Below are 24,197 nucleotides of genomic sequence, written 5' to 3' on the forward strand. Positions count from 1 at the left end.
ATTGTGTAAATTTAATGACATGGTTAATGATTTATTTGTATTGGAAAACGTTTTTTATTTGTAAATTTGTTTTCTTAATTTACAGGTGGTTGAAATGACTTGATAGTTGAGGGGGTCCCGATTGATAAAAAAATAAGCCAACAAAAAGATATACCAAAGTTCATTCCCTCTCGTTTGACCCAACAAAATGGAGATGATATATTGACACCGTTAGAGTCATTTTTATTTCCATACCCCATTAAAAATGACAAGAAATACCATCCATGTCCCTTAAAATGGTACCATTGCTATCATTTGTGTGGAGGAGTGGAGGGATAACATTTAGGGTTGGGTGGAGATCAATTAGTCATAGAATTTGATGGAGAAAATATGAAATAAGATAGATTTTAAATCTTTTTGAGATTTAATTTTGTAGGGAATTTAGGGGCCATCCATATTTGCTTCCCAAAAGTAACACACACTTTTCACCTCAAATAATTCAATTCCCACCCATCCATATTGGTGGGGATAAAGAGAATAAGACTATTTATTCACTTTCTTTTATATAATATAGTAACATATACTTTCAATTCATTTAGCCAAAAATAACAATAATCATTTTTTCTAATCTATTGCTTATTCAAAAAAAAAAAGGATCTCTATTTAGGCATGATTTGAAAAGTGGTTCAAAGATAGGGTTTGTGGGGCATGATTGTTGAATTAATCTCTTAAATATCATTGCTTCTTTTACTACAATCCAATAATGGGTGTTATCTCAATATTGAAAGGATTATTAAAGCCTATTTCTTTATCTCTTTCACACATTAGGCTCTCTCACAATGACATGCATGATGTGTTTATTTCCACTATTTTTTCTCTGCTCCACAGTTTATCAAATACAGTAGAGTAGACCTTGCTTAAACAGAGTTGCCTCTCTGTTAATTGTGACATCAGGCATCACCCATCAAAAGACATTATCTTCATCCATCTCTCTCAATTATCAAATCATGATAAAGTCTACTCCTGATGAGTCATGATAAATTAGCACAGCATCGGCAATACTAAGGGTGTGTTTGGTTTTTCCAAGTGTTTTTTGTTTTCATTTTCTAGAAAATAGAAAATGTTCCGGAAAACGCGTTTAGCGCATCAAAGTACTTGACTTTAGACACCGAGAAACAAATATAAAAGAGAATCTAAGAAAGAAAAAAAAATTAAATTGAAAATTCTAAGAGTGTAAAATACACATTCAAGAGCATGAGTTCAGAAATATGACAGGTTTCTCGGCATTGAAAGGTTTTTTTTTCCGGTCAAAATAAATCTCTTTATGGTATACAACAGGGGACAGTGGACACAACAAAAAAATATACATAGAACATCTGATAAATCTTCAATGCAACTTTTGCTGAGATCACTGTCTTGGCACAGCTTGGCAACTGTAACAGCAGTTATGTCATCATGGCAATAAGCCTGGTACCCTACAACAATGATTGTTTAAGCCTTCAAAGCATTTTACTACTTATTACCTTAAGAGAGTTACCATCTCAAACATGATCCCTCATTGGAGTTGACATTCCATCAAAAGCACAAAAGGGGATTCACAATGGGACATGAGCTTCCAAGAAGGCAAGAACCCATTTGAAGTCAATGCAAGCAAAACAGTAAAATATATGTGAGACCCTGCTCCGAACTGCCAGTTTGGGTTCAGCGATGGCACACTCAAATGATGTGTTTCCTCTTAAGAGGAGTCATGGCTTGGGACACAGAATAGTTTCAAGCTTTTGAGTGAAATTCAATGGAAACCTCCAATGGTGTTGTGGTGACTGATAGCTCTGCCATATACTCGATGGATTGAACTTCTTCAGAAAACTCCATGAAACTCACATTAACGATTCAGCTTCTAAGACACAAGAAAACACCCATTTTCACTTTATTTTGTTGCTGATTAACCAATTCCTCTATAGATCTTTCTTGACAAGTCAGATACAAGAGCATACTTGCCACTCTCATAACATGCTGTCATGAAGGCTGCCAAAGTCACTTGATCCACATTACGATCCTAGTCCAATCATTTATGAAAGAAAAGAGCTGCAATGCCTACTTTCTTTTCACTGAAAAGCTTCCTCACCAACGTATTAGCTGTCTGTATCCAAAAATTTTCACAAGCCTTTCCAATATAACCTGGCTGTGGCAAAATCATATTTTTTGCAATACTCATAAGCTAATGTGAGCCCAGTAACTTCACAGGAACACAACCCCTTATCTATCATGGTCTCATACCCTCATATAATTCACACGCCACATCAAACTTGGACAATTTGCAGAGCCCACTAGTGAGAGCTCCATATGTGATACTATCTGGTGTACAACCATGGTCACTCATCCTATGGAAAAACTTCATAGCCAGGCTGATATTTCCATTCCTACAATACCCACATGGCTACATATCATTGAAGTGTAACTATGTAAGTTTATTTAGCTGGAACCAAGCCTAAGTTGACAGCTTCCTCAAAAAGTTTTTCGCTTTCCTTCATTCTTTTTTGCCTACAGAAAGTGGCAATTAATGTAGTATATGAATGCATATCAGATTGAAGGCCGACTTTAACCATCTTACTTAGAAAGACCATGGCTTGCTTAATATCACCATGCTTACAGTGCTCACTGCTCAGATATCAGAGTAGTGTAAGTAACTCTGTCAGCTTGCAATCCACTTTGAAAAGCCTTCTTTAGAAGTTTATAAGCTTCTTGAACCCTCCCCATTTTGTAGAGGCCATCAGCTATTGCATTATATGTATAAATATTAGGAGCACGTCCTTCTTCACTCATCAAATCCATCAGCTTATAGGCCCTTTCAAAATTGCCTGCTTTGGAGTGCTGCCAATAAGAGTAGCATATGTATTCGTATTAAGAACTAGACCTTGTTTAGTCAACAACATCTCTCCCTTGCTCAATTTCTCCTCTTTGCAATATCCACTAATCATGGAAGTATATGTATGCACATTTGGCTGGTAATGATCACTCCGAACAAGCTTGAGAAACAGTCAAAATGCTTTGTCTGTCCATCTCTTCTTGCATAGCTCTGTAGATCAATGCTGTATATGTGTAAACATTTGGTTTCCAACCCTTCCTAACCATTTCCTCCAGTATTTCAAAAGCTTGCTTAATGCTGCCCCTCTTGCACAGCCCGTTAATCAAGGATGTGAAATGAATCAAATTAGGTTTACCCAGCTCACCCCATTCACAAATGTTTTCTCCACAAAAGCGCGAAATGAATCAAATTAGGTTTACCCAGCTCACCCCATTCACAAATGTTTTCTCCACAAAAGCGCTAATAACCAAATAAAGGTTGCACTGTCAACAATAAACCCTACTTCAACCATCTCCCTCAGCCACCTATCCGCCTCTAAGATACTTCCCGCGCTACAATCACCAAAATGAATCAACTTGTAAGTTGGAACTAGTAGAATCAGGACATACCCCTCTTACGCACATTTCCTCGAACACATTCTCCGCACACTCCATCAAGCCCATTTCACAGGCAAGACCACGAACAAAATTTAATGTCCTCGTACTCAATGTCAATGCTTGGAACCCCATCTCAATTATCGTACTAACTGCCTCTTTTTAACTTCTCAATCCCAGAGAAACTCTAGACCATACACTGCATCATGAGTTCTCTCCAAATTTCCGTTGTTAAACTCAACGCCACCATCGAACCCGCCTCGTCGGCGAGTGCAGCAACTACTGTAATGGCCTGTTCATGGGACAAAGAATCAATGTCGATTCTGAGATTGAGCTTGGGTCCTTGGGAGGTGATGGTCTCATATGGTTTTGACGTTAGTTGTAGTACTCACAAACCAATGAGCATACTGATCCAATAACAGAGTGCCATAGTAGCGGCAGGCATTGTGATGGTGATGGTGGTGGCGGAACGTGCTCGGACGCAAAGGAGTAAAAAACTGACAACATGATTGCAGCAACACAGTGATCTGAAAATGTGGAGGAGAAAATTAAGGATTGGTGTGGACAACTGAACTCCATCAAATATGATGATAACAGAGATCATCAAAAGGGTTGAACAGGGTAGGGTCTGTTTTCCCTGTGTAAATAATCACCAAAATTTCCTTGATGGACTTGCTCATTGGGCCGGGTTAATCCAAAATCTTAATTTTGGGCTGCAGTCAGTTATATTGACCAAACCTTAGATACAAGCCCAAAATCGATATGTGGTGAATTTGGTACTCTTATTAATCTTCCACCTCAATTTGACCCAAAATTTAAATTTTAATAAAATTACTTTCAGTTTACTTGCAAAGGAAACTCTTAAACCATTTTTGTGGATTAAAACTGCTCAATCATCAATCACTTCCATTTTATTTTCAACCCAAGAGAGTTTTTATACAATTAATTGGGAACAAAATCTAATTCAGATCTCTTGATGCAATTATTTATCATATGATGCATGTGATCTTTGAATATTTTGTCCCCTAGTTGGAAAATATTTTGTTCTCTAGGAGAATATCCATCCATAGATTTCTATGGTCAATTACTTCATGTGATTGCTCTGTTTAAGACCCAACAAGAAAAACAAGAGATTTAGAAAAACCCACGAACACCAAAAGACCAAGAACACAATTTAATTTAGTTTGCAAATGTTCTACTTTCTGGGTTACACAGGTGAATAATGAATTCAAGCTTGGAAGTGGGTTTATCTTTATTGAATGTGAAGGAGTGACCATATAGTAGTAAATTCAGATAATAATATCCTGTAGAAAAGGAGTTTCTCTTTTTTAGTACAATCAATTTTGTTGCATTTATTATCTTGGTATGTGGAGTCATAACTATATTCTATCCCACTGGGAGGCTTAGTGGAAAGTGGAAACCTCCCCACTTTACATAATATATGGGCAATGATTAGGTTGGTACAAAGCAAGAAGAATTTCGACTCATCCCTTTTGTTTAAAGGAAGGAGGAGTTAGAACTTAGAAGATGCTCCAATAGTCACATGCACCCTCTTACTTTCCCATGATTGCGGCATATATTCATCACCCTGTTAGGAAGAGCTACCACCACCACTGATGATTTCTATATGGAGTATTTAGTACAGAGGCAGATTTTTGAAGGGTCTTTGGTTCTGAGTAAATCTATTGAGTATTTGGTTTTATCCTCTCAGCCTCGAATTAAGGGTTCAGCAAGTCAACCAGAAAGTTTCTGCTGTTTCAAAGGTTGCCACTTCACATAAAACATTTATGAGATTGTGTGTGTGTAACAGTACCCATGTGCAGTTGAACCTTCTATTCCTGCAGAAGCATAGATAGTCAAAGATTTTGTTAATAAAAGAGTTGTTAGTAATGCAATAAGGGAGAGAGAAAGTAAAAAATCTTTCACATGCATGCCCCATCTAATCTCTAAAGGCTAAACCGATCTCATTTGGTCAAAAGCATTGATTATAATCCACAAACATAATGACTAAAATTGCTTGTCAGTAGATCCTGTAGACTAAAGAGATGTTTTGATTAGATTAAAGGAAGATTAGAGACATTTATAGGGATGATTCATCATATAGGACAAACAACAGGGAAATAAGAAAACATCAACTGGGTATATCCAAGAGTTTTTATATTCCAGCCATTGGAAACCAAACCCAGGAAAGAATTGAATGCTGATCAGTAGATATTAAGCAAAACTTTCTATGGTGATCCCAATATTCTACAATAAAAACTTTAGAGGTGGCACAAAAATACAGTATATGGTTTTTCATCCTCACACTTGTTTCTGATTTAAAGCAAAGAACAAAGACTGGAAAAAGAGAGGAGAGGGGCATGGTAGTTATCCTTAAAAAGTAGACAATGAATTGATGGACATGGAATTATACTAACATGCAAAGCACTGTCCACCACAAGGACATGTTAAAGAGGAATTCCCACCCACCCCACCAACCTTAATTGGCATACCTTCTCTTTATAAGAACTGTCTCTAACTGTCATAACCTAAACAGAACTGTTGATAGCAATAGAAGCAAAAGAAAAAATATGCAGAAGCTGTACTGTCAAGTCTTGCTGTTGTCTTTCTTTTATGCTTCCTCTCTGGCTCTCACATGGAGCCAAGACAAGGAATTCAACCAGGCTAAGAACTATGAGGGATCTTCTAATCTAGTGGACCTTCAATACCACATGGGTCCTGTCCTGTCTTCTACTATCAACCTCTACATAATCTGGTATGGTCATTGGAATCCAAAACACCAAGCAACCATCAGAGATTTCATCTATTCCTTATCTGCTTCATCTCCTTATCCTTCTGTTGCTGACTGGTGGCGCACTGTCCGTCTTTACACGGACCAGACAGGATCAAACATCACTAGCAATATTGTCCTCTCAGGAGAGTTCTATGACTCAAGATACTCACATGGTGGTTATCTTAGTCGTTTAGCCATTCAATCTATCATCAAAACTGCAGTCACCTCACATCCAAGAGCATTACCTCTCAATGCTCACAATGGTCTCTACTTAGTACTAACCTCATCTGATGTCCAAGTTCAAGACTTCTGCAGAGCAGTCTGTGGATTCCACTACTTCACTTTCCCAAACATTGTTGGCGTGACTGTGCCCTATGCTTGGGTTGGTTATAGTGGAACTCAGTGTCCAGGAATGTGTGCCTACCCATTTGCCTGGCCAAAATATTCAGGCAAGCCACCACCAAGCACAAATGGAGGCAACAACATAATGAAGGCACCAAATGGAGATCCAGGTGCTGATGGAATGATCAGTGTGATTGCTCATGAGCTAGCAGAAGTGTCAAGCACAGTGTTGTCAAAAGCGTGCGAAGCGCACGCTTAAAGCGAGAAGCGATGCGGTGCGAAGTGTTAGCGCCTCGCTTTGACACCGCATCGCACAAGTCCCTAAAGCGCAAAGAAGCGCGCGCTTCTGTCGAAGCGGGAGGCGCACAAAAGCGCACGCTGAAGTCGCTTATAGTTCAATGGGCCTTTTGGGCATGGGTATGGGCCCACCTTTGGAACCCTAGACAGTCTTCATTCTATCTCTGGACAACGACAGCACTCCAGTCTTCATTTTTCTGTCTCTCGACTGCGACATCGGAGCAACCAGACTCCAGTCTTCATTTTTCTGTCTCGAATGCGACATCAGAGCAACCAGACTCCAGTGTCGAGTAAGCCTCTCTGTTGCAGGCAGGTATGTAAACAATTTCATTAGTTAATATTTTTGCTTTTCTACAACTGTCTTCCACTCTTTATACTTCTGATTTATTTTTGTTTTATCTGATGAGTGATGACCATGTGCCCCCCACTCCAGAGTACAAACATGCTCTGTCTTCAACCACCATTTATACTTGTGATTTACTTTTGACTTTTTGTTTATCTTTATCTTATGAACATGTGCCCCCACTACAAATTGTTTTTGTTTGTTTGATACTCTTTTTGATGTGCCCCACTACAGACATATGCCCCCACTACAAATTGTTTTTGTTTGTTTGATACTCTTTTTGTTTGTTAAATACAGATTCTTTTTTGTTTGTTTGTCTTCAACTCTTTATCCCATGAACATGTGCTACTTATCTCACGATAGTGCTGATTATTTTATCCTTCTGTGATTACTTTATGTATATGTTAATTATGTTTTTATATGCTGCAGTTTTTGCAGATTATTTTACAGTGCTACTGCTGATTATTTTATTATTTTATATGATGCAGTTTTTATTTAATTTTGGACATAATGGTAATCGAGGGGACATCGGAGGGTTTGGGATCATTGAACTCAACCTCTAACTCCAATCGAAAGGATCCGGGTTGGAAATACAGCTTTTGTCCTATGTTGTTCAGGTTATAACCGACAATGGGAGCAACTATGTTGCAGCTGGTAAGTTTGAGTTTACTTTATTATTTCAAATTTTCAATTTAGTTTTTAGTTTCTTAATTAAATGTTTAAAGATTACTTAAAACTTAAATGTTTACAGATTACTTAACTCTGTTTTGTTATCTTGTTTAATAGGGAGGTTGTTACAACTCAAGAGGCCACACTTGTATTGGACTCCATGTGCAGCACATTGTATAGATCTTATGTTGGAAGATATTGGAAAGATTGTCAAAGTGAAAAAGACAGTTTCAAAGGCAATATCTTTGGTTGGTTACATTTACAATCACACTGGAGTATTGAACATGATGAGGGAGTTTACTGGTGGAAGGGAATTGGTGAGACATAGGGTGACACGCTTTGCCACTACTTTACTCACATTACAAAGTGTTTATAAGCAAAAAACATGTTTAAGAAACATGTTTACATCAGCAAAGTGGGTGCAAAGTAAATGGGCCAAGGATGCAAAGGCTAAAATAGCTGTTGATGTGGTGTTTGTAATCAATTTCTAGAAAAATGTGGTTTATACACTCAAGGTTATGGGTCCTCTCGTTCGTGTTCTTCGACTTGCTGATAGTGAGAAAAAACCGGCAATGGGATACATGTATGAAGCTATAGATAGAGCCAAAGAAACTATTCAGAAGTCCTTTCTTGACAAGGAAGCAATATACAAGCCAATTTTTGAGATTATTGACAAACGATGGGAATGCCAACTCCATCAACCCTTGCATGCGGCAGGACACTACTTGAATCCGGGGTTCTTCTATTATGACTCTAGTATTGAGAGTTGTAAAGAGTTAATGGGGGGTTTGATGAAGTGCATTATGAGGTTGGTTCCGGATACTTCTTTGCAAGATAAAATCATGGATGAGTTGGATATGTATAAACGAGCTGAGGAGCACTTTGGCAATCCAATGGCAGTTAGATCGAGGAAAAAAAAGTCTCCTGGTAATTATTAACTAACTCTTAAATCTTAAATTAACTCCTTATTGTTTAGTAAATTTCTCATATTTTTTATATTGTTTTATGCATTTTGCTAGTTCAATGGTGGAGTTTGTATGGATGTTCAACACCTAATTTGCAACAATTGGCAATCAAGATTCTCAGTTTAACTTGTAGTGCATCTGGATGTGAGAGAAATTGGAGCATATTTGAACATGTAAGTTTTATTTAGTGCATTTAAGTTTTTCCAAAGTACAAGTCATTTCATAATTATTATCATTCTTGAACCAGATTCATACTAAGAAGAGGAATCGACTTGCACATCAAAAACTTCAAGATTTAGTATATGTCAAATATAATCAAACTCTCAAGGCTCGGCATGATAGGAGAGATTTGGTGGATCCTATTTCTTTGAATGATATTGATGATAGCAATGAGTGGTTGGTAGGAGAAATGGCGGAAGATGAGCCGGTGTTTGGGAATGCTAGTTTGACATGGAATGTTGTAGAAGAAGCATCAGGAGCTGGAGAACCAAGAGTTAACACTAGAAGGCAATCAAGTGCTTCTAGTTCTAGAATGGAACTAATTGATGATGAAGAGTTTGACTTTGATGAGGACACCGAAGAGGAGGAAGATATTGGTGGAAATGATTATGATGAAGGTGTTGAGTCCGATGAAGAGGTGTTCGATGAGTATGATAATAATGTCCCCATGGAAGATTGAGGATTTTGTGCTTAAACCTTGGCTAGTAGACTACTAGTTGTTTAATTAAGTTTTTTTAATCAATTAATGGCTTTATGCCTTTATGTTTCACACTGGAGTGTTTAACTTTAATTTGTGTTTTGACTCAATTTGGTTTGGTATTGCATATATGGTGATTGCTTAATTTACCTTGAATTTGTTTTTGTAATGAAATATTTATATCTTCTTATTATTACTAATTTATTAATAATTTTATGAATATTGCGCTTTATGTACTTAAAGCATGCGCTTAAAGTGCGCTTTGCGCTTTGAAGCGATGCGATGTCTTTGCGCTTGAAGTGCGCTTTTCGCATTGACAACACTGGTCAAGCAATCCACTTGTGAATGCATGGTATGCTGGGGATGATCCGACTGCACCCCAAGAAATTGCAGACTTGTGTTTGGGTGTGTATGGGTCTGGTGCAGGTGGTGGCTATGTGGGTGAGGTGTCAAGGGACCCATGGGGGAATGGGTACAATGTCAATGGAATCAAGAGGAGGAGGTTCCTGGTGCAGTGGGTATGGGACCCAGTGAAAAGGAGATGCTTTGGTCCCAATGCTATGGACTAGCACATAGTGGATATCTTTCATTTCTTCCAACACCTCTTCCTTTTGACACCTCAAAAGGCAAGATGAAGCTTTTGAGAAGAAGTATATGGGAATGCAAAGAGTGCTAGGTTAGCAAGTTGTTGGGGAATGACTTACTTTGTCATGTTTTAAGGGTTGATATTCAGAGAGTATTGATGCTTTGCTTGTTCCAATATAGCCACTTACCTAAGAAATAAAAAAGCACAAAAACAGACTTAGCCATTACTCCTGTCAGGCATTGCATCCTGAAACTCAACTATGCCCAGCAGTATCACGCAGCCTAGTCGCCTAGAATTTAAATTTCTAGGATTCATGGTTTTTCGCCTAAAGGAGGTAGAATGATCACATCAAGCAATAGTTCAGAGAGAGAATGCACATATAAAGTCATAAAAAAAACTCAAGACCTTAAAGACAAGAATAAATAATAGAAAAGACAAGAAAAAAAATTGTGAACAGGTCAAACAAATGATAATTTCTATTGAGTAATTGATCCTTTACAGACATTGGCGACTAACACAGGCACACAGCAAACAATGCTGAGCGTGACTCCTACAAAATTGCTGAGGTACCAACATTTGAATAGGTAAACCGTAAACAACTCTCATGCACAAGACTCCTGCAGTTGGCAGGGTTGGGGACAGACAGCATGTATGCAGATCTTACCCCACAAAAATATGTGGAGATGCTATTTTCAGAAATTGAATTTGTCTCTAGGTTGCACAAAACTGTACAACAACAATAACAAGCATGCTTCATGTTTGCAGAAAAATTATCAGGTTGGAACAGCTCTAAATATATTCTTGTGCAGCAACCAAACAAAAATACCTAAGTCTTGACCTTATGCCTCCGCCTCTCTAACAAATGAAAGAATTAGCACAGCTTATGGCGAAATGGCTATAAATATAAATGATCAGCACAACTATTATTCATTGACATGCTCTCCTGCAATTCTACTGGTTAAATCAGTACATTGCATTCATGAGTAGCACTCCAAGACACCATAGCTTCTTCTCTTTCCCGTGTATGTCACCTTCTAACTCCTCCCATATTGGTTTGACAGCACTGTTTCAGTTCTACCGTTTCACAATAATGTGTAAAACTAACAACATGCAATAAACTTATGGATACAAAATTTAAAAGATGGCTTTGTTCTAATACAACACATAGAAAGTGCAAATGAAGCAAGCTTACTTGTAGAGGCCCATGAGCTGGACAAGCACACAGTAGTGAACTGGATATAACTTTGTCTTTCTGCATTTAAACTAGACGGATGCGAACACATGCACAGGGGTATCATTCAGCAATTCATCAAGATTTGGCATGGCAACAGCAACTTTGAAACTATTGACAAAGACCATCCCTTTACTCTTATGCTATGTATTTCCTTCCATACTAACACTCAAATTTTGATCTCCATTGTTTACTTTCTTGCTACTTAAGTCACCACTCACATCACTATCTTACATTCCATTACTCTTATTAGAAAAAATCTCCCATACTTCTCAAATGCAAATACTTGTCAACATTGTTTGCCTCCATACTCTTCAACCCATTACCTGCATTCTCATCCAAAGTCCTCCGCTCAGCGCCCCTTTATCATCTTTCTTGAACACCTGTTCCTTCATGGTTTCTTTAACAGTTTAGAATGCCTTTTACTCCTTATGTCATGTTTCTCATTCGATTTCCTTCAACCTTAGCTACCTCATTCCCCTCCAAAACACTCAAAAGGCTTCTTGCTACCAAAAGGGAACATTCAACCACCATTTCTGGACCACCTTATCCCCTCTAGTCAATGTACTAACCCCAACCCCATCAGGGTCCTGCAACAATGGATTATTCAAAGCATTCAACACCTCCAAATTGGATTTGAACATCCTATCCCTCCTCAAGAAATCACCTTTTTTTTTTGTCAAACCGCTCCCCCACCCTTCCCTAAGTGGATCCACCTTCAACATCAGAGCTTCCTCAATTCCTTCCACCTCGCTTACCTTCCTCCTCACATTTTCGTCTACAGGGACATCATCAGACCCCAAACGCAGCCTCACTCTTATCCTCTGTACCCAATCCCACATTAAACTCGACAGAATCATCATCCCATTCATCAATATTCGACCGCTTATTCGCGGCCCCACAATGGCATTAGAAATGTGATAGAAGTAAAACCCAGATGAGGATACCTTGTTATTGCTAATTTGCTCACCGTCGTCTTCCCAATCAAACAAGCCGTTGTCGTTCTCTTGTTGCAGCTGGTCGCCGAGAGTGTCGAGCTCGTGATCTTGTCTTCGGTAGAGAAATTGGAGACATCGTCGCAGTCCGAGAGAAGGGGGTTTTGGATAAAAAAAAAAAAAGGCTTCGTTTCGGGAATCAGAAACGCCGTCGTGTTCGCGATGATGTGGTCGGGAAGTATCAGCGGTGGAGAGAGTGAGTCGGGAAATTGCGGCGCACATTCTAGGCCCAATTCTCTCATATCATGGGCCTTCTACTGACATACTAGGCCCCACCATCTTGAATCCGTTCCACATCGAAGCGAATCTAAACCCAATATAACAGATGGGCCCATTCCGGTGTTGGGTTTGGACCCTACAAGCCCGATTTTGGACAGCCCGGTATAAACCTTCTTCTTCAACAAGAAATCAAGGAAACCTCGCTATTTAGTTCTTCCTTGATTGTCATCGGCGTACACATCACATTCGAATTTTCCAAGTAAGTAGTTTCGCTCTGTATATGTAGTTTTAGTCTTTTAGAAGCATAGGTTCTGATTTCTTTTTTCTTTTTCTTTTTCTTGTTTTAGGGTTTATGTTTTCTCGCTTGTTAACTCATAATGGGTGATAGTCAATACTCGTTTTCGCTCACCACATTCAGGTATGTAAATGTTCTGCTGCATCAGTTAACTTGTACTTCCGATCCCTTTTATGAAATCGATAAGTTGTGCTTTTACAAAATAATTACTTGTTATTAAACAGTCCTTCAGGGAAGCTTGTTCAGATCGAGCACGCATTAACTGCTGTTGGTTCCGGCCAAACATCATTAGGGATTAAAGGTGTGGTTTTGGAACTCCACGTTCAATAGGATTACGTTTTTTACTTAATTTACTGAAGTGGTCAGATTGTCTAGAATCTGCTGTTTATTTCACAGATTGGACCCAAATCAAATGGGTCGAAAAAATCATTATAAATATTTTCCCTCTGAAGTTACGGTTTTTACCTGATCATTGTAGCTGCTAATGGTGTTGTCATTGCAACGGAGAAGAAACTGCCTTCAATATTGGTTGATGAAGCTTCTGTAAGTGGACATGTTGTTTTCAAGATGCTGATGGAAATTTGATTAAACCTTTTTATGTGTACTGAAATTTCATTGATGTAAAATATTGTACTGCTTGGTGATACCTGAAGATGATATGAGCTCATGTAGTGGGAAAAATAGTGTAGTTCTTCAAATATATGTGGTTCATATCCTCAAATGTTCCTTTCGTGTTTTCGTGGATCATAATTTTAATTTGTTATCTTGAGGTATGTCACTGTGTCATGAGCTTTTGAAACTTCATCTCTCACATTAATATGAGGATTTGAATAGCATCTAATTTTAATTTGTTATCTTGATTGTTTGGGATGAATAGGAGAGGGCAGTTGGTCTCTCTGCAATGATGGAGAAGAGCATCTAATTAATCTCTTTCTTGATCCATTTTGCAATCATCCAATATGGCTGTTGATGATATGCAAATTTTAGTATGGATTCATGTAGCTAACCCTATATTGTTTGGAATAAGGCTTTGATGATGATATTTAATTTGAATTCTCTTCAGGTACAGAAAATACAGTGTTTGACGCCAAACATTGGAGTCGTCTACAGGTTTGTGTTCTGCATGTTACGTCACTACAATGATTGTTAACTAAAATTTCATAGATACCTCAATAGAGTGAACATGAAGGTCTTCATGACATATTCATTTGGAGTAGGTTCTTACGAAAGTTTCTTTTGTTTTTGTGTTTCAACCTATATGCATCATTCATGAAGACTACTATTAAAAGGATTTAAAAGAAGTTGTATTTGGAATCACTGCTTTTCATAGGTTCTTTTAGAATAGTTGGTTAAGATCATTAGTGCAGTTGGCTTTTAATATCAATGGGTTTGTCTTGGGTAGGTTGGTTCTGTGTAAATAGAAGTATAGAACTAAGTGCTTCGCCTCTTGTATTTCTGAAGGTGGAGTCGAGAAGTGCAAACTCTTTGATTCCTTAGTCATTTGTTCAAAAATATGGAAATGGGGAACAAACGTGCCTTTGACAGGGTTAATTAATCAATGGGGTTGTTAGGTAGTTGGACGACTTTTTGGCATGTGGAGTTAAGTGATGAAAATGAGAATATGCTTGTGAATGTAATTGATTACTTGGTTCCACATGACTGTATTTTGGCGGCTTCTCTCTGACAGGGTTAATTAACAAAGTGCCTTTGTTATCCGTTTTGTCCGTGACTTTTTTTTTTCTTTTTCATTACTTTCTTTTGCAGTGGTATGGGTCCTGATTTTCGAGTTTTGGTTCGGAAAAGTAGGAAGCAAGCAGAACAGTATCATCGATTATATAAGGTAGGGATCGACTGTCAATTTAGTTCTTAGTATGTAAAAAGTGCTCATCCTTCTTGTAATAAGTCTTTATGAATGACTATTGTAGTTATGATGTTCCATGTTCTTTCAAACTGACCTTTGAGTAATATGGTAAACTCAATCCTTTGTGTGAATTATGCTTACTTTGGGTACCTTTATTCTATGGTGACCTTTTTTTGGGTTTCCCTTGTCATTCTTTAATATCTCCAGGGGACAGTTACATTATGATCTTTCTGGTTTCTGATTTTATCCTGAAATAAGTTATTATTGTTAGTCTTGTATGGTACTTGCTTGCAATTGTTTAAATGTTTAAATGAATCACCTCTTTTGTTGGTAATTTAAAATTTTGAGAATAGCTATCACCTTATACCGTCTTTGGCTTCGGGTGAGTTGTAAGTCTGAGGCTAAATTACAGTTTCACATATAAAGATTTGGTTCAGTTACGTAGTTATCTCTCACATGTTTGAGTATTGCCAAGGTGTAACTGCTTCTCAAATTTCATGTTTGCAGGAACCAATTCCTGTCACACAGCTTGTGAGAGAGACTGCGGCTGTTATGCAGGAGTTCACTCAATCTGGGTAACAAATAATCTGTTGTTAAAATATGTTTGATTTTTTTTTTTGGTTACAATGGGAAAGGTATGCATGAGTTTAAGGTGTCTAAGTCTTCTCTTTGTCTTGATTTGAAATCAATGGTTTTCCAAATTCCATGTCACTTCTGCTTCTAGGTATCAGAATATTTTCTTTTTAATGCAGAAAACACATTGTTTTACGCATGAACAAACAAACAACTCTCATGCACAAGGCTCCCATCATGGGCGGGGTTGGGAATAGGCAGCATGTACACAGAGCTTACCCTCCACCACATAATATGTGGATATTCTGTTTTCAAGAATTGAATACGTAACCTCTAGGTTGCACCATTGTAACTTTACTACCGGGCCACATGTTTGTCTATAACAATTTGTTAATATCTTGTTCATTTACAAAACATTAGCAGTCAATGTAAAGGATACACATAGACAATTGGTCATCATCGTGATCGAAGCCTTTATCCTGATCAATTTGGGGTTTGCTATGTGAATCCATTAGAGAAATTAGTGGGAATATAGTGCGTGAATTCTACTTCACCATGCATTCCATGGACGGTTTTTGTGCTTCGTTATTTTTATCTTGGTTGTGCATATGCATGTAGGAAAAAACATATATTGAGTTAAATATTAATGTATCTTTCTTTCTCGCAGAGGTGTTAGGCCTTTTGGAGTCTCCCTACTGGTTGCTGGATTTGATGACTCTGGTCCTCAATTGTACCAGGTATCTCCTTTAACCAATTTGATTGTATTAAATGTACTGATAAATGCATTGTTCTTGAGTGGCTGGCTTAGCGTATCACACATGTTTGCCCTAGCCTTCATGCAGCTATGTGATGCTGCTGCAAGTAGATATCCTTGTGATGTGTTTATGTTTGAAGATATTGTTTAGAATGGCAAATGGTAACATAAGCTGCCTATATGTGGAAAAGGGAACTAAATATTTGAGGTGCCACTCTTCATACAAACATTCAATGGGGACATTTTGGATTGGCTGTTTGCTTCCTGGGTCTAGTCAGATTACTATGCTGTTATTTGGGCGAAGGCTTCTTGCTTGTAATTTGCACTTAAAGTGATAAGAAAAGGTCATTTTTAACTATATTTAGATTTTAATTATCAATGCATTTGGTCAAAACTGTTTGCTGTGATGAACAGTACTTTTTTAAAAAAAATAGTAACTTGATATGTTTCCAACTCAATTGAGATTTGAGAGTAGCTTGCACTTCATTTGAAATTTATTTTGCACGACCTCTGGATTATCGTCTTTTGAATTGCCAATGACATTAATACTTTTGGACCCACTTTCATTTTCTCTGAGTATAAGCATAAGAGACTTTAATATTGGTAATCATGGAGTGACATCTAATTGGAAAAAATATATAGGATTTGCATATTGGGATAAGGTTGCTCAAAATTAACTAATCTCTCTCTTGCTCCATCCGCTTCTTCATGTAATTATAGAATATTTATACTCTCTCTGTATACCCACTTAATTTTAGAAATATGAAATATTTTGAATTTCTGGTGGTTATCCTTTAGTCGTGCAATTCTAGTGCCAAAATTAATTTATTAGCATGCGTCCAAAGCTAATTCTGTAGATATCTATAACAGGTGGATCCATCGGGTTCCTATTTCTCATGGAAAGCCTCTGCTATGGGAAAAAACGTCTCAAATGCAAAAACTTTTCTTGAGAAGAGGTATTCACAATAGAACTGTGGTTGCTGCCTGCATTCTCAACTGTTTTTTGTTTGTTCTGCTCTCAGTCTTTAATATGGTTTAAGCGGGGCTTGTGTACTTGAAAATAAGTTAAACTATTCTCTTCTTACATTTTAGATACACTGATGATATGGAGCTCGATGATGCTGTTCACACAGCCATTCTGACCTTGAAGGAGGGGTATGCATCTTATAAGAAAATTTGTTTTCGTTTTCAATTTATAACATGCATAGATGAGGAATGGTGAAAAGTTGAAGTAAGTCCAAACTAAATAAACTGAATGGGTCAGGTATTTTAATTTAACTGCTGCTTTGCTCACCTCTCTTGGACTTGAAATCAAAATAGTCATAAATGAGAATCTCCCTTTTGTGTCAAACTTTGTTATGTATGGCTTACAGTTTGTCAATCCTGTTTTATGGTGCTCTAGTATTTTTGGTTTTACCAGGTTTTAGTTCACCCTCATTGGCATCAACAAAAGCTCCCTTTTGTGTCAAATTTTCGTACATATGGCCTGCATGCAGCTTGTCGGTCCTGTTTAGCCTGGAGTCTACAGTTTTTATATTCTTTCTGCTCGATCAGCCTTTTCAGCTTCCAGCAACTACTTTTGCTGTTATTTAATTTGGTTTTTCAGCTATTTTCTTTATATCTGTGTAGATTTGAAGGACAAATTTCTGGAAAGAACATTGAGATTGGAATAATAGGCTCAGACAAAAAATTCAGGCAAGCTCTGCCTCTTATTATTCATTTTTAATTCACTTGCATATGTGACATTGATGTTTCCGTACTCATTTCCAGTATCATGATTAATTGTCAAAATTTGCATGGTTTTTTTTTTTCCATGCTCCCAGTTCACTACTTGTTTAGGGTGGTGGATTGAAGTGTTGAAAGGAACCGTGGTTCCTAATTCCTAAACTGATACCGAAGTATATGCTCTTCAATATATCTTATCTTATGCTGTCTATCTTGCAGGGTATTAACACCAGCCGAAATCGATGATTATTTGGCCGAAGTGGAGTAGGGTGTGATTGTTGCTCCGTATAAACAGATATGATTTCGATAATGTTGCTGTTTGTTTTAAACTCTTGTAGGAGCTTAAGTACAACGTTGTTTGTCAAAAGTATTGCCGTCCGTCTTGGAAGGAAGTTGCTCTTTTCACAGTTTGGGATTTCATATACTCTTTTCCCTAAAATGAAATTCACTTTGTTCACACATAAACTCAGTTTGGTTCAATCACCATCTAAATTGGGCTTATTTAATTTTCTTTTTTGTTTTAGCTTAAACCCAGTTTTCCCGAGAAAATAAAATTTGCCAGAGGTGGAAACCTGCGGTTGACGCAAGAGAAGGCCCCTTCCTAATCATACAATTAGATACAAGCAAATTTCACAAGGCCTCTTCCAGTATACATTCACCTAGTTTCTTAAGCTTCCGTGATAGTTCCACCTTCGCAGCATCTATGCAGAATGATCCAGTTTTTCTTACCAATCAAGGCTTCTTCTGTACCAATTTGAACAATGAATAGAAAAGTCGACGGCAGATCCTTTGTTTGGTCGACTGAAACAAATGAAACTAGCAATTTACTTGCATCAAAGTATGGTCTTAGCCAACAACCCCTCACCCGAGGTGGTTGGTTAAGGCACCCAAATTCGAATCTCCCACCCCACTTACCCAAAAAAAGTATGGTCTGAGAACATACAACTTGTTGCTATCAGTAATTGAGGCTTGTGTTTATAGTCATTCCTTCCATTTCCTACCTATTAAACCTGATATACTTGACAGGGGACAAGCCGCATATATTTACAACCTAGAATATAAGCAAGTACAATGAGAAAATTCACGGCATTAGTTGCAACGAGACAGTGATCAAACAAAAGCTGATTAGCAAACCAACGTTGCAAACACATTCAGCGGAGGTGATGCCTGCAAAGTGGGAAAAACAGAAAAATAGTATCAGAAAGAATTTATGTTTCTGAGGCTGCAGGTAAAATAGAGCAACGGTTGGCAAGATTGATGGATAGAAAACCTCAGAGTTTCTTTTGTTCCCCGTCGGACTTTGCAACGAATTGTTGGGAGGCCAAGGCGCTGGTGAGCCTCATACCGATGACAACCCGAGAATCCTTCAGTTATACAGAATTACACAGCAAGCTCAGAACTTTTACATGAGCATGAAAGTGATATATATAATAATTAGATGCAGTTGGATTAATCTTCTATGGAAGAATGTTCTGTTGTAGGAGAATATATACTTGACCATTTAAGTATAATCTTCAAATTCTTAGCAAACTACAGTCAATTTTCCATGAAAATCTCAGGATTCTGGTGGCTCTAGCCTCTCTCCAATTCATTTAAAGGGCTTTCATTTGTTTTAGAAAAATACAAATGAAATCAAACATTCGAAACAAAAATCAAAGATATAAATGAGGACATACCATAGTAAACTCCGTCAACCTCCAGCACATCAATCTGCAACCATTATTCAGACTAACAAAATTAGTTATTTTGGAGCTACACCAACTCTTGCCAAAAGAAAAAGGAATTGCGTAGGGGATACAGAATTTCATTTTATGGCGGGGGGGGGGGGGGGGGGGGGGGGGGGGGGGGGGGCGGGCAAGCGTTACAATCCAAAATGGCTTCTTGCTTCTGTGCATTTTGTTGCTAGCCAGAGTTTCCAACATATATGAATAATCAAGAGAGTATAAATTTCAGAAAACTGTGGAGGAGATGCTTACAGGAACTTGGAGGCCAATCTGTTTAATACTATCCATGAGTTCCTCCACTTTGTTTGGATCATTAGCTCTTGTCCGCATGAGGGGTCTTCTAATCTTATCAAGTGGAAGCTCCACAATCACTGGACCTGAACCACCGCTTGGATTACTCGGCGGAGCCCCTGAAACACATGCCCATCTACATCACTCATAACAACACACAACTCTCAAGTCTCGTCTGTTATATACATGGAAAATATAGAGGAGGGGAAGATAAACAGAGGATTACCATTAGAGGAAGCCGAGACGGAGAAGCTCCTCAAAGTATTTGGCACTTGCAGTACAAAATTTGCCATCAATTCTTCCCTCCTCTCCCTCTCTCTCGATAAAGCATCTGTCGTTGTGGAGATGATAAAGGGTCAAGGGTGTATACGTATTTGCGGCTTCCACAGATTGGGCCAGACTAATGGGCCATCAGCTACGGCCCAGATTACCTTGTGTTTCTCTTTACTGTCAGTCATGTTGACTTGAATCACCGACAACACATGTTAGCATTTCTTTTCGCAGATATTAGCAGAGCCAGACGCGAGTTTTTTGCACTGACGAACGCCATGGCAGTGGCCTCTTCTTCCTTCACCCTTCTACGGTATTCTCTCTCTATGTATGTTTGGATTGCTCCTTTTTCTTTCATGTACTGCTACTTTGATGTCAATGTTGAGTATTTTGTTAATTGGTTGATTGAGCAGTAGCTATGCAGCAGCTTCAAGGGCGTTTTCGGCTATAAGAACCTCACCGAGAGTCTCCCTGAATTACGGTTCCATTAAATTCCTCCTTCCTATTCAATCTCGAAGGTATTGTTGTCAAGATTGTATTTTCAGATGTATTTCAAAGGAAATGAACTTCCTTTCAGAATTTAGGGTGATTGTAAACATTTATGTTAGTACTACCAATTTCTATGGCTAGTCTGATTTCTCCTTTTGCTATTGATTGATCATTTTCAGATCCCTGTCTTGCATTAAGGCTACAAATGATGAAGAGGCTTCTGCTAAAGCAGCTGCGGCCAGTGCTGATAGTGGAGCTCCAACCATGTATCTTCACTTATGACAGAGTAACCCTTGTTTGAAAATTCATCTTAAAGTCGATGAAATTTTTTTTCGTGATTTTTAGAATGACGCTTATTAATAACGACCCATTAGACTAAGTAAATTTACTTTTTTGAATAGTCATTAGAGAGAAGAAGTTAAGCCTGGTGATATGAAGAAGCTGTTAAAATTGTTGAAGTGATTTAAGAAAATGTAGAGGTTTGAAGCAAGAAGTTTGCAGAACCAATGTTGATACAACAAATTTATTAAAATTCTTGGTAGGAAGAAAGTCCATAGGTTCGAAGTGGGGGATGGGGGAAGAGTTGTTTGACATATAAATATATAATTGGTTTCGAATTCAATGTACCATGAATATTTTGGGTAGGTATGGGATGGGTTGGATCATTAGAGAGAAGAGATTACCTTCTCCTAGTATATAGTATTGAAAGTTATGTCTAGATCATTCTTCTTTGTTCTTTTTTCTTTTCATCTGATATAGAGAGCAATTGGTTGAAGGAAGATGAGAGCTGGCAGAAAGAATGAGGTGGCAACGGAAGTACATTTAAATTTCTTTTCCAATAATGAAGTTTACTTATACTTGAACATTTATATTTAAAGGAAACACGTGCCATTGGGGAAGAAAATAATTTCAAAGAATAAACTTTATTATTTTTAATTATCTTGACCTTGGACTTGGAACTCATATTTAATACAGCCTTGTAAAAGATGAGGAATTTGGGCAGTTCAGCAACAGAATTAAGAGTCTCTCCATGCTTTCAGATTTGACAAGATCATAGCAAAGGAAATTCCTTCAACCATTGTGTATGAGAATGAAAAAGTACTAGCGTTCCGAGACATCAACCCACAGGCCCCTGTCCATGTTGTAGTAATTCCAAAATTCAGGGATGGACTGACACAGCTTGGGAAGGTTTGTTTTGTTCTTATTACACAAATAAAGCACACTTCATTATCTTCAGGAGGATGGCATGTTTTTTTATCGCTAGGCATTTCTTGTTCCGCTGAGTTGAATCATTTTCTCCGTAACAGTATATATGCTCTTCAGAATTGTCCATCCTCTTAGAAGTGATTAAGCTTCTTACAGCAGTAATTGGAACTTTTTTTCCTAGCTTACTTCATCATCATCTTCACTGGATACATGCTTACAAGTCTGATACTCCGATGAACAGAAAGTCAGAAACTAATCAAATTTGAAAAGCTAGGACAATATTTACCAATTTATGTTTCATAACATTCTGCTGTTGATGACTTGGTCAGTAGTTCTAATGCTGTTTCTCCATAGGGCAGCCTTCTTTGTTTGTATGGAGATCAGTGTTTCCTTGGTTACAATGCACAGTTTCAGGACCTTGGTTGTTTTCTTAAAGGGACCTTTTTATCCTTGAGCAAAAAGCATCACATCGTTGCACTAGCTGCCATATGTCTAGCCTGCCATGTTAAGTTTGTTGATTTGTTTATATGCTTATCTTCACAGACGACAGTATACAAGTATTTTATTCGCTTTCATCTCCGGTCCTCTAAGGTTGCATTTATGAGCAAACCAAATTCATTGAAATAACACTAATCACTCTGAAAATGATGTTGATTGTCATTTATGTGCTGTAAAATCAGCTGAAATTTTGGGTGTAAGCGCATGTATTAATGTGCCTGACTAGAAAGGAGTTGCATTTGAGTGGAAATTCCTGACCTTGTGAGGCAGTAGTGTTCACTCATGTTTCCTACGCCTTCAATGTAACCTAGCACCAAATTTCTCTGTCAGCATATTTTATGTTTTCCCTGACTTCTTTGCTTTCTTTGGGGAAAAAATGATGAGTTGTTGCTACTACTTCTTTATGGGTTACTCTAGAAGCCATTGTAGTATCAGTATGTTCAGTAGACTGATAATAAACTTGTCACTACTTCCTAGGAACCGCAAATCCTTGGTATAATGATGTTTGAAAGAAAGCCCTACATTATTTTGATTGCCCCTAAACAATATTTACGGTTTGCAAAATGCGTCTTGTCATACACAGGAGTTTCCTGAAAATGCCTTCAGATTGTCCATGGTCTGCCTAATAGTCATACTTAAAGTGTCATATACTCATATACTGTGTGCCAGGTTCATGCTTCCATTTTGTGAACATGGAGAGAACAAATGTACTTATGTATGCTATCTTATCCTTGCATTGCAGAGTCTGTTTATTGTGCCCATAACAAGCCTTATTTTATTAGCATGTGGACTAATCTCTGAATTGTACGCAAAAAGTTCAATAAAGCTTCTGTTTCTTCATCTCTATAGATGCTGTGAAAATTCATCTCTACAGACTTTCCTCACAGTCGGAACGTAGTCCTATGTCGCTCATGATTTTTTTTCTTGCTTAGGCTGAAGCAAGGCATGGAGAGATACTGGGTGAACTTCTATACGCCGCCAAAATAGTGGCTGAGAAAGAAGGCATTCTTGATGGATTTCGTGTTGTTATCAACAATGGTCCAGAGGCCTGTAAGTTTTTCGTCATTTTTGGTATAACTGCCTTTTAGCTACGATGATAATCTTATCAATGTTCTTTCTTCAGGTCAATCTGTTTATCATCTCCACTTGCATGTCCTGGGTGGGAGACAGATGAAATGGCCACCCGGTTGAAAATCCAAAAGCAACCGCTTGTCAAGATGAATTATTCTTAGTCTGAACTCTGAAGATGCTTTATCACATGGTTCTATTCTGCACTGACAGATTCAAATTTGCAGCAGCTAAATGCAACTTCGTTTTAGAACAATTTTCTCCATCATATTTTCACGAATTACTTTTGCTGTTACATAAAATGGTTTAAAGTGGAAGGTGGGATTGGGCAATGGTTTTGCTCTCTTTTTTTTTTTTTTTTTGTTGGTAACCAAGAAACCATCCACCTATGGCCTTCGAACCACTGGGTGAGTGTAAATCTCGGGCATTGTTAAAACAATCCATGCTATGTTGGGGATGTGTAATATTAGACCAAAACTCATGCGAGTAGAGGCTCTGAAGTAGGACAAGCCCACGAAATCAAGATTCCGCAAGAAAGTTTCGCATCCTAGTTGGTTGGTTCAAACTCCTGATCTCGGGCGTCGTATGCCCCAAGTCCGAAAGATTACCAACTAGCTTAGTTAATACTCCTTCCAACTACGCAAACTCAAGATGATAGACTCTTGATATTTAAAGCAGTGTAGTGTAGAGCTAAAACCAAGAAGAATCCATCGAAGGCCAAAATCCAAGGCTCCAAGCAGAGTACAAGATGTCTGCCGCAAAAGTACAACCACATTTCATCTTGCACTGAAGTTATGGCACAAACTTTATTCCAGTAATGCCAATGACGAACTACAAATCAAACATCATCGCAACAGTATTGGATATAATCAAACTGTAATACAAGTA

At 38.0% G+C, this 24,197-nt stretch overlaps 5 protein-coding genes and 1 pseudogene across 7 annotated transcripts; 3 read left to right on the forward strand and 3 right to left on the reverse strand.

The window, feature by feature from the left end:
* Positions 1-1,161: 1,161 nt before the first annotated feature.
* LOC120005802 lies at positions 1,162-4,026 on the reverse strand (annotated as a pseudogene).
* Positions 4,027-4,675: 649 nt separating this feature from the next.
* On the reverse strand, positions 4,676-12,703 carry LOC120005805 (uncharacterized protein At4g19900-like). 2 transcript variants are annotated; one of them, XM_038855637.1, is made up of 2 exons: positions 11,303-12,703; positions 4,676-5,276 (listed from the first exon to the last, which is right to left on the reverse strand). In XM_038855637.1, the coding sequence occupies exon 1, from the start codon at positions 12,556-12,558 to the stop codon at positions 11,848-11,850; it is 711 nt and encodes a 236-aa protein (XP_038711565.1). In that variant the 5' UTR covers positions 12,559-12,703; the 3' UTR covers positions 4,676-5,276; positions 11,303-11,847. The 2 variants fall into 2 exon arrangements, with proteins under 2 accessions (XP_038711565.1, XP_038711566.1); XM_038855638.1 differs by lacking the exon at positions 4,676-5,276 and adding an exon at positions 10,161-10,297.
* LOC120005804 (protein EXORDIUM-like 7) lies at positions 5,327-10,260 on the forward strand. The gene is made up of 2 exons (XM_038855636.1): positions 5,327-6,769; positions 9,850-10,260. Exons 1-2 carry the CDS (start codon positions 6,009-6,011, stop codon positions 10,091-10,093), a joined length of 1,005 nt encoding a protein of 334 aa, XP_038711564.1. The 5' UTR covers positions 5,327-6,008; the 3' UTR covers positions 10,094-10,260.
* Positions 12,704-12,706: 3 nt separating the features above from the next.
* Positions 12,707-18,228, forward strand: LOC120005807 (proteasome subunit alpha type-2-A). Its single transcript, XM_038855639.1, has 12 exons — positions 12,707-12,814; positions 12,903-12,973; positions 13,075-13,151; positions 13,329-13,393; positions 13,914-13,960; positions 14,615-14,690; positions 15,219-15,286; positions 15,952-16,021; positions 16,909-16,994; positions 17,131-17,193; positions 17,668-17,733; positions 17,983-18,228. The coding sequence occupies exons 2-12, from the start codon at positions 12,933-12,935 to the stop codon at positions 18,029-18,031; spliced, it is 708 nt and encodes a 235-aa protein (XP_038711567.1). The 5' UTR covers positions 12,707-12,814; positions 12,903-12,932; the 3' UTR covers positions 18,032-18,228.
* Positions 18,229-18,565: 337 nt separating this feature from the next.
* LOC120005808 (sulfiredoxin, chloroplastic/mitochondrial) lies at positions 18,566-20,113 on the reverse strand. The gene is made up of 5 exons (XM_038855640.1): positions 20,005-20,113; positions 19,740-19,897; positions 19,440-19,473; positions 19,034-19,127; positions 18,566-18,930 (listed from the first exon to the last, which is right to left on the reverse strand). The coding sequence occupies exons 1-5, from the start codon at positions 20,069-20,071 to the stop codon at positions 18,915-18,917; spliced, it is 369 nt and encodes a 122-aa protein (XP_038711568.1). The 5' UTR covers positions 20,072-20,113; the 3' UTR covers positions 18,566-18,914.
* A 104-nt stretch (positions 20,114-20,217) lies between these two features.
* LOC120005163 (14 kDa zinc-binding protein) lies at positions 20,218-23,650 on the forward strand. Of its 2 annotated transcripts, none has more exons than XM_038854650.1 (6): positions 20,218-20,361; positions 20,462-20,566; positions 20,717-20,803; positions 21,578-21,725; positions 23,174-23,291; positions 23,365-23,650. In XM_038854650.1, the coding sequence occupies exons 1-6, from the start codon at positions 20,261-20,263 to the stop codon at positions 23,430-23,432; spliced, it is 627 nt and encodes a 208-aa protein (XP_038710578.1). In that variant the 5' UTR covers positions 20,218-20,260; the 3' UTR covers positions 23,433-23,650. The 2 variants fall into 2 exon arrangements, with proteins under 2 accessions (XP_038710578.1, XP_038710577.1); XM_038854649.1 differs by having other exon boundaries at positions 20,246-20,376.
* Positions 23,651-24,197: the final 547 nt, after the last annotated feature.

Source organism: Tripterygium wilfordii, chromosome 9 (assembly GCF_013401445.1).
Source record: "Tripterygium wilfordii isolate XIE 37 chromosome 9, ASM1340144v1, whole genome shotgun sequence".
In the NCBI taxonomy this organism is placed as follows: domain Eukaryota; kingdom Viridiplantae; phylum Streptophyta; class Magnoliopsida; order Celastrales; family Celastraceae; genus Tripterygium; species Tripterygium wilfordii.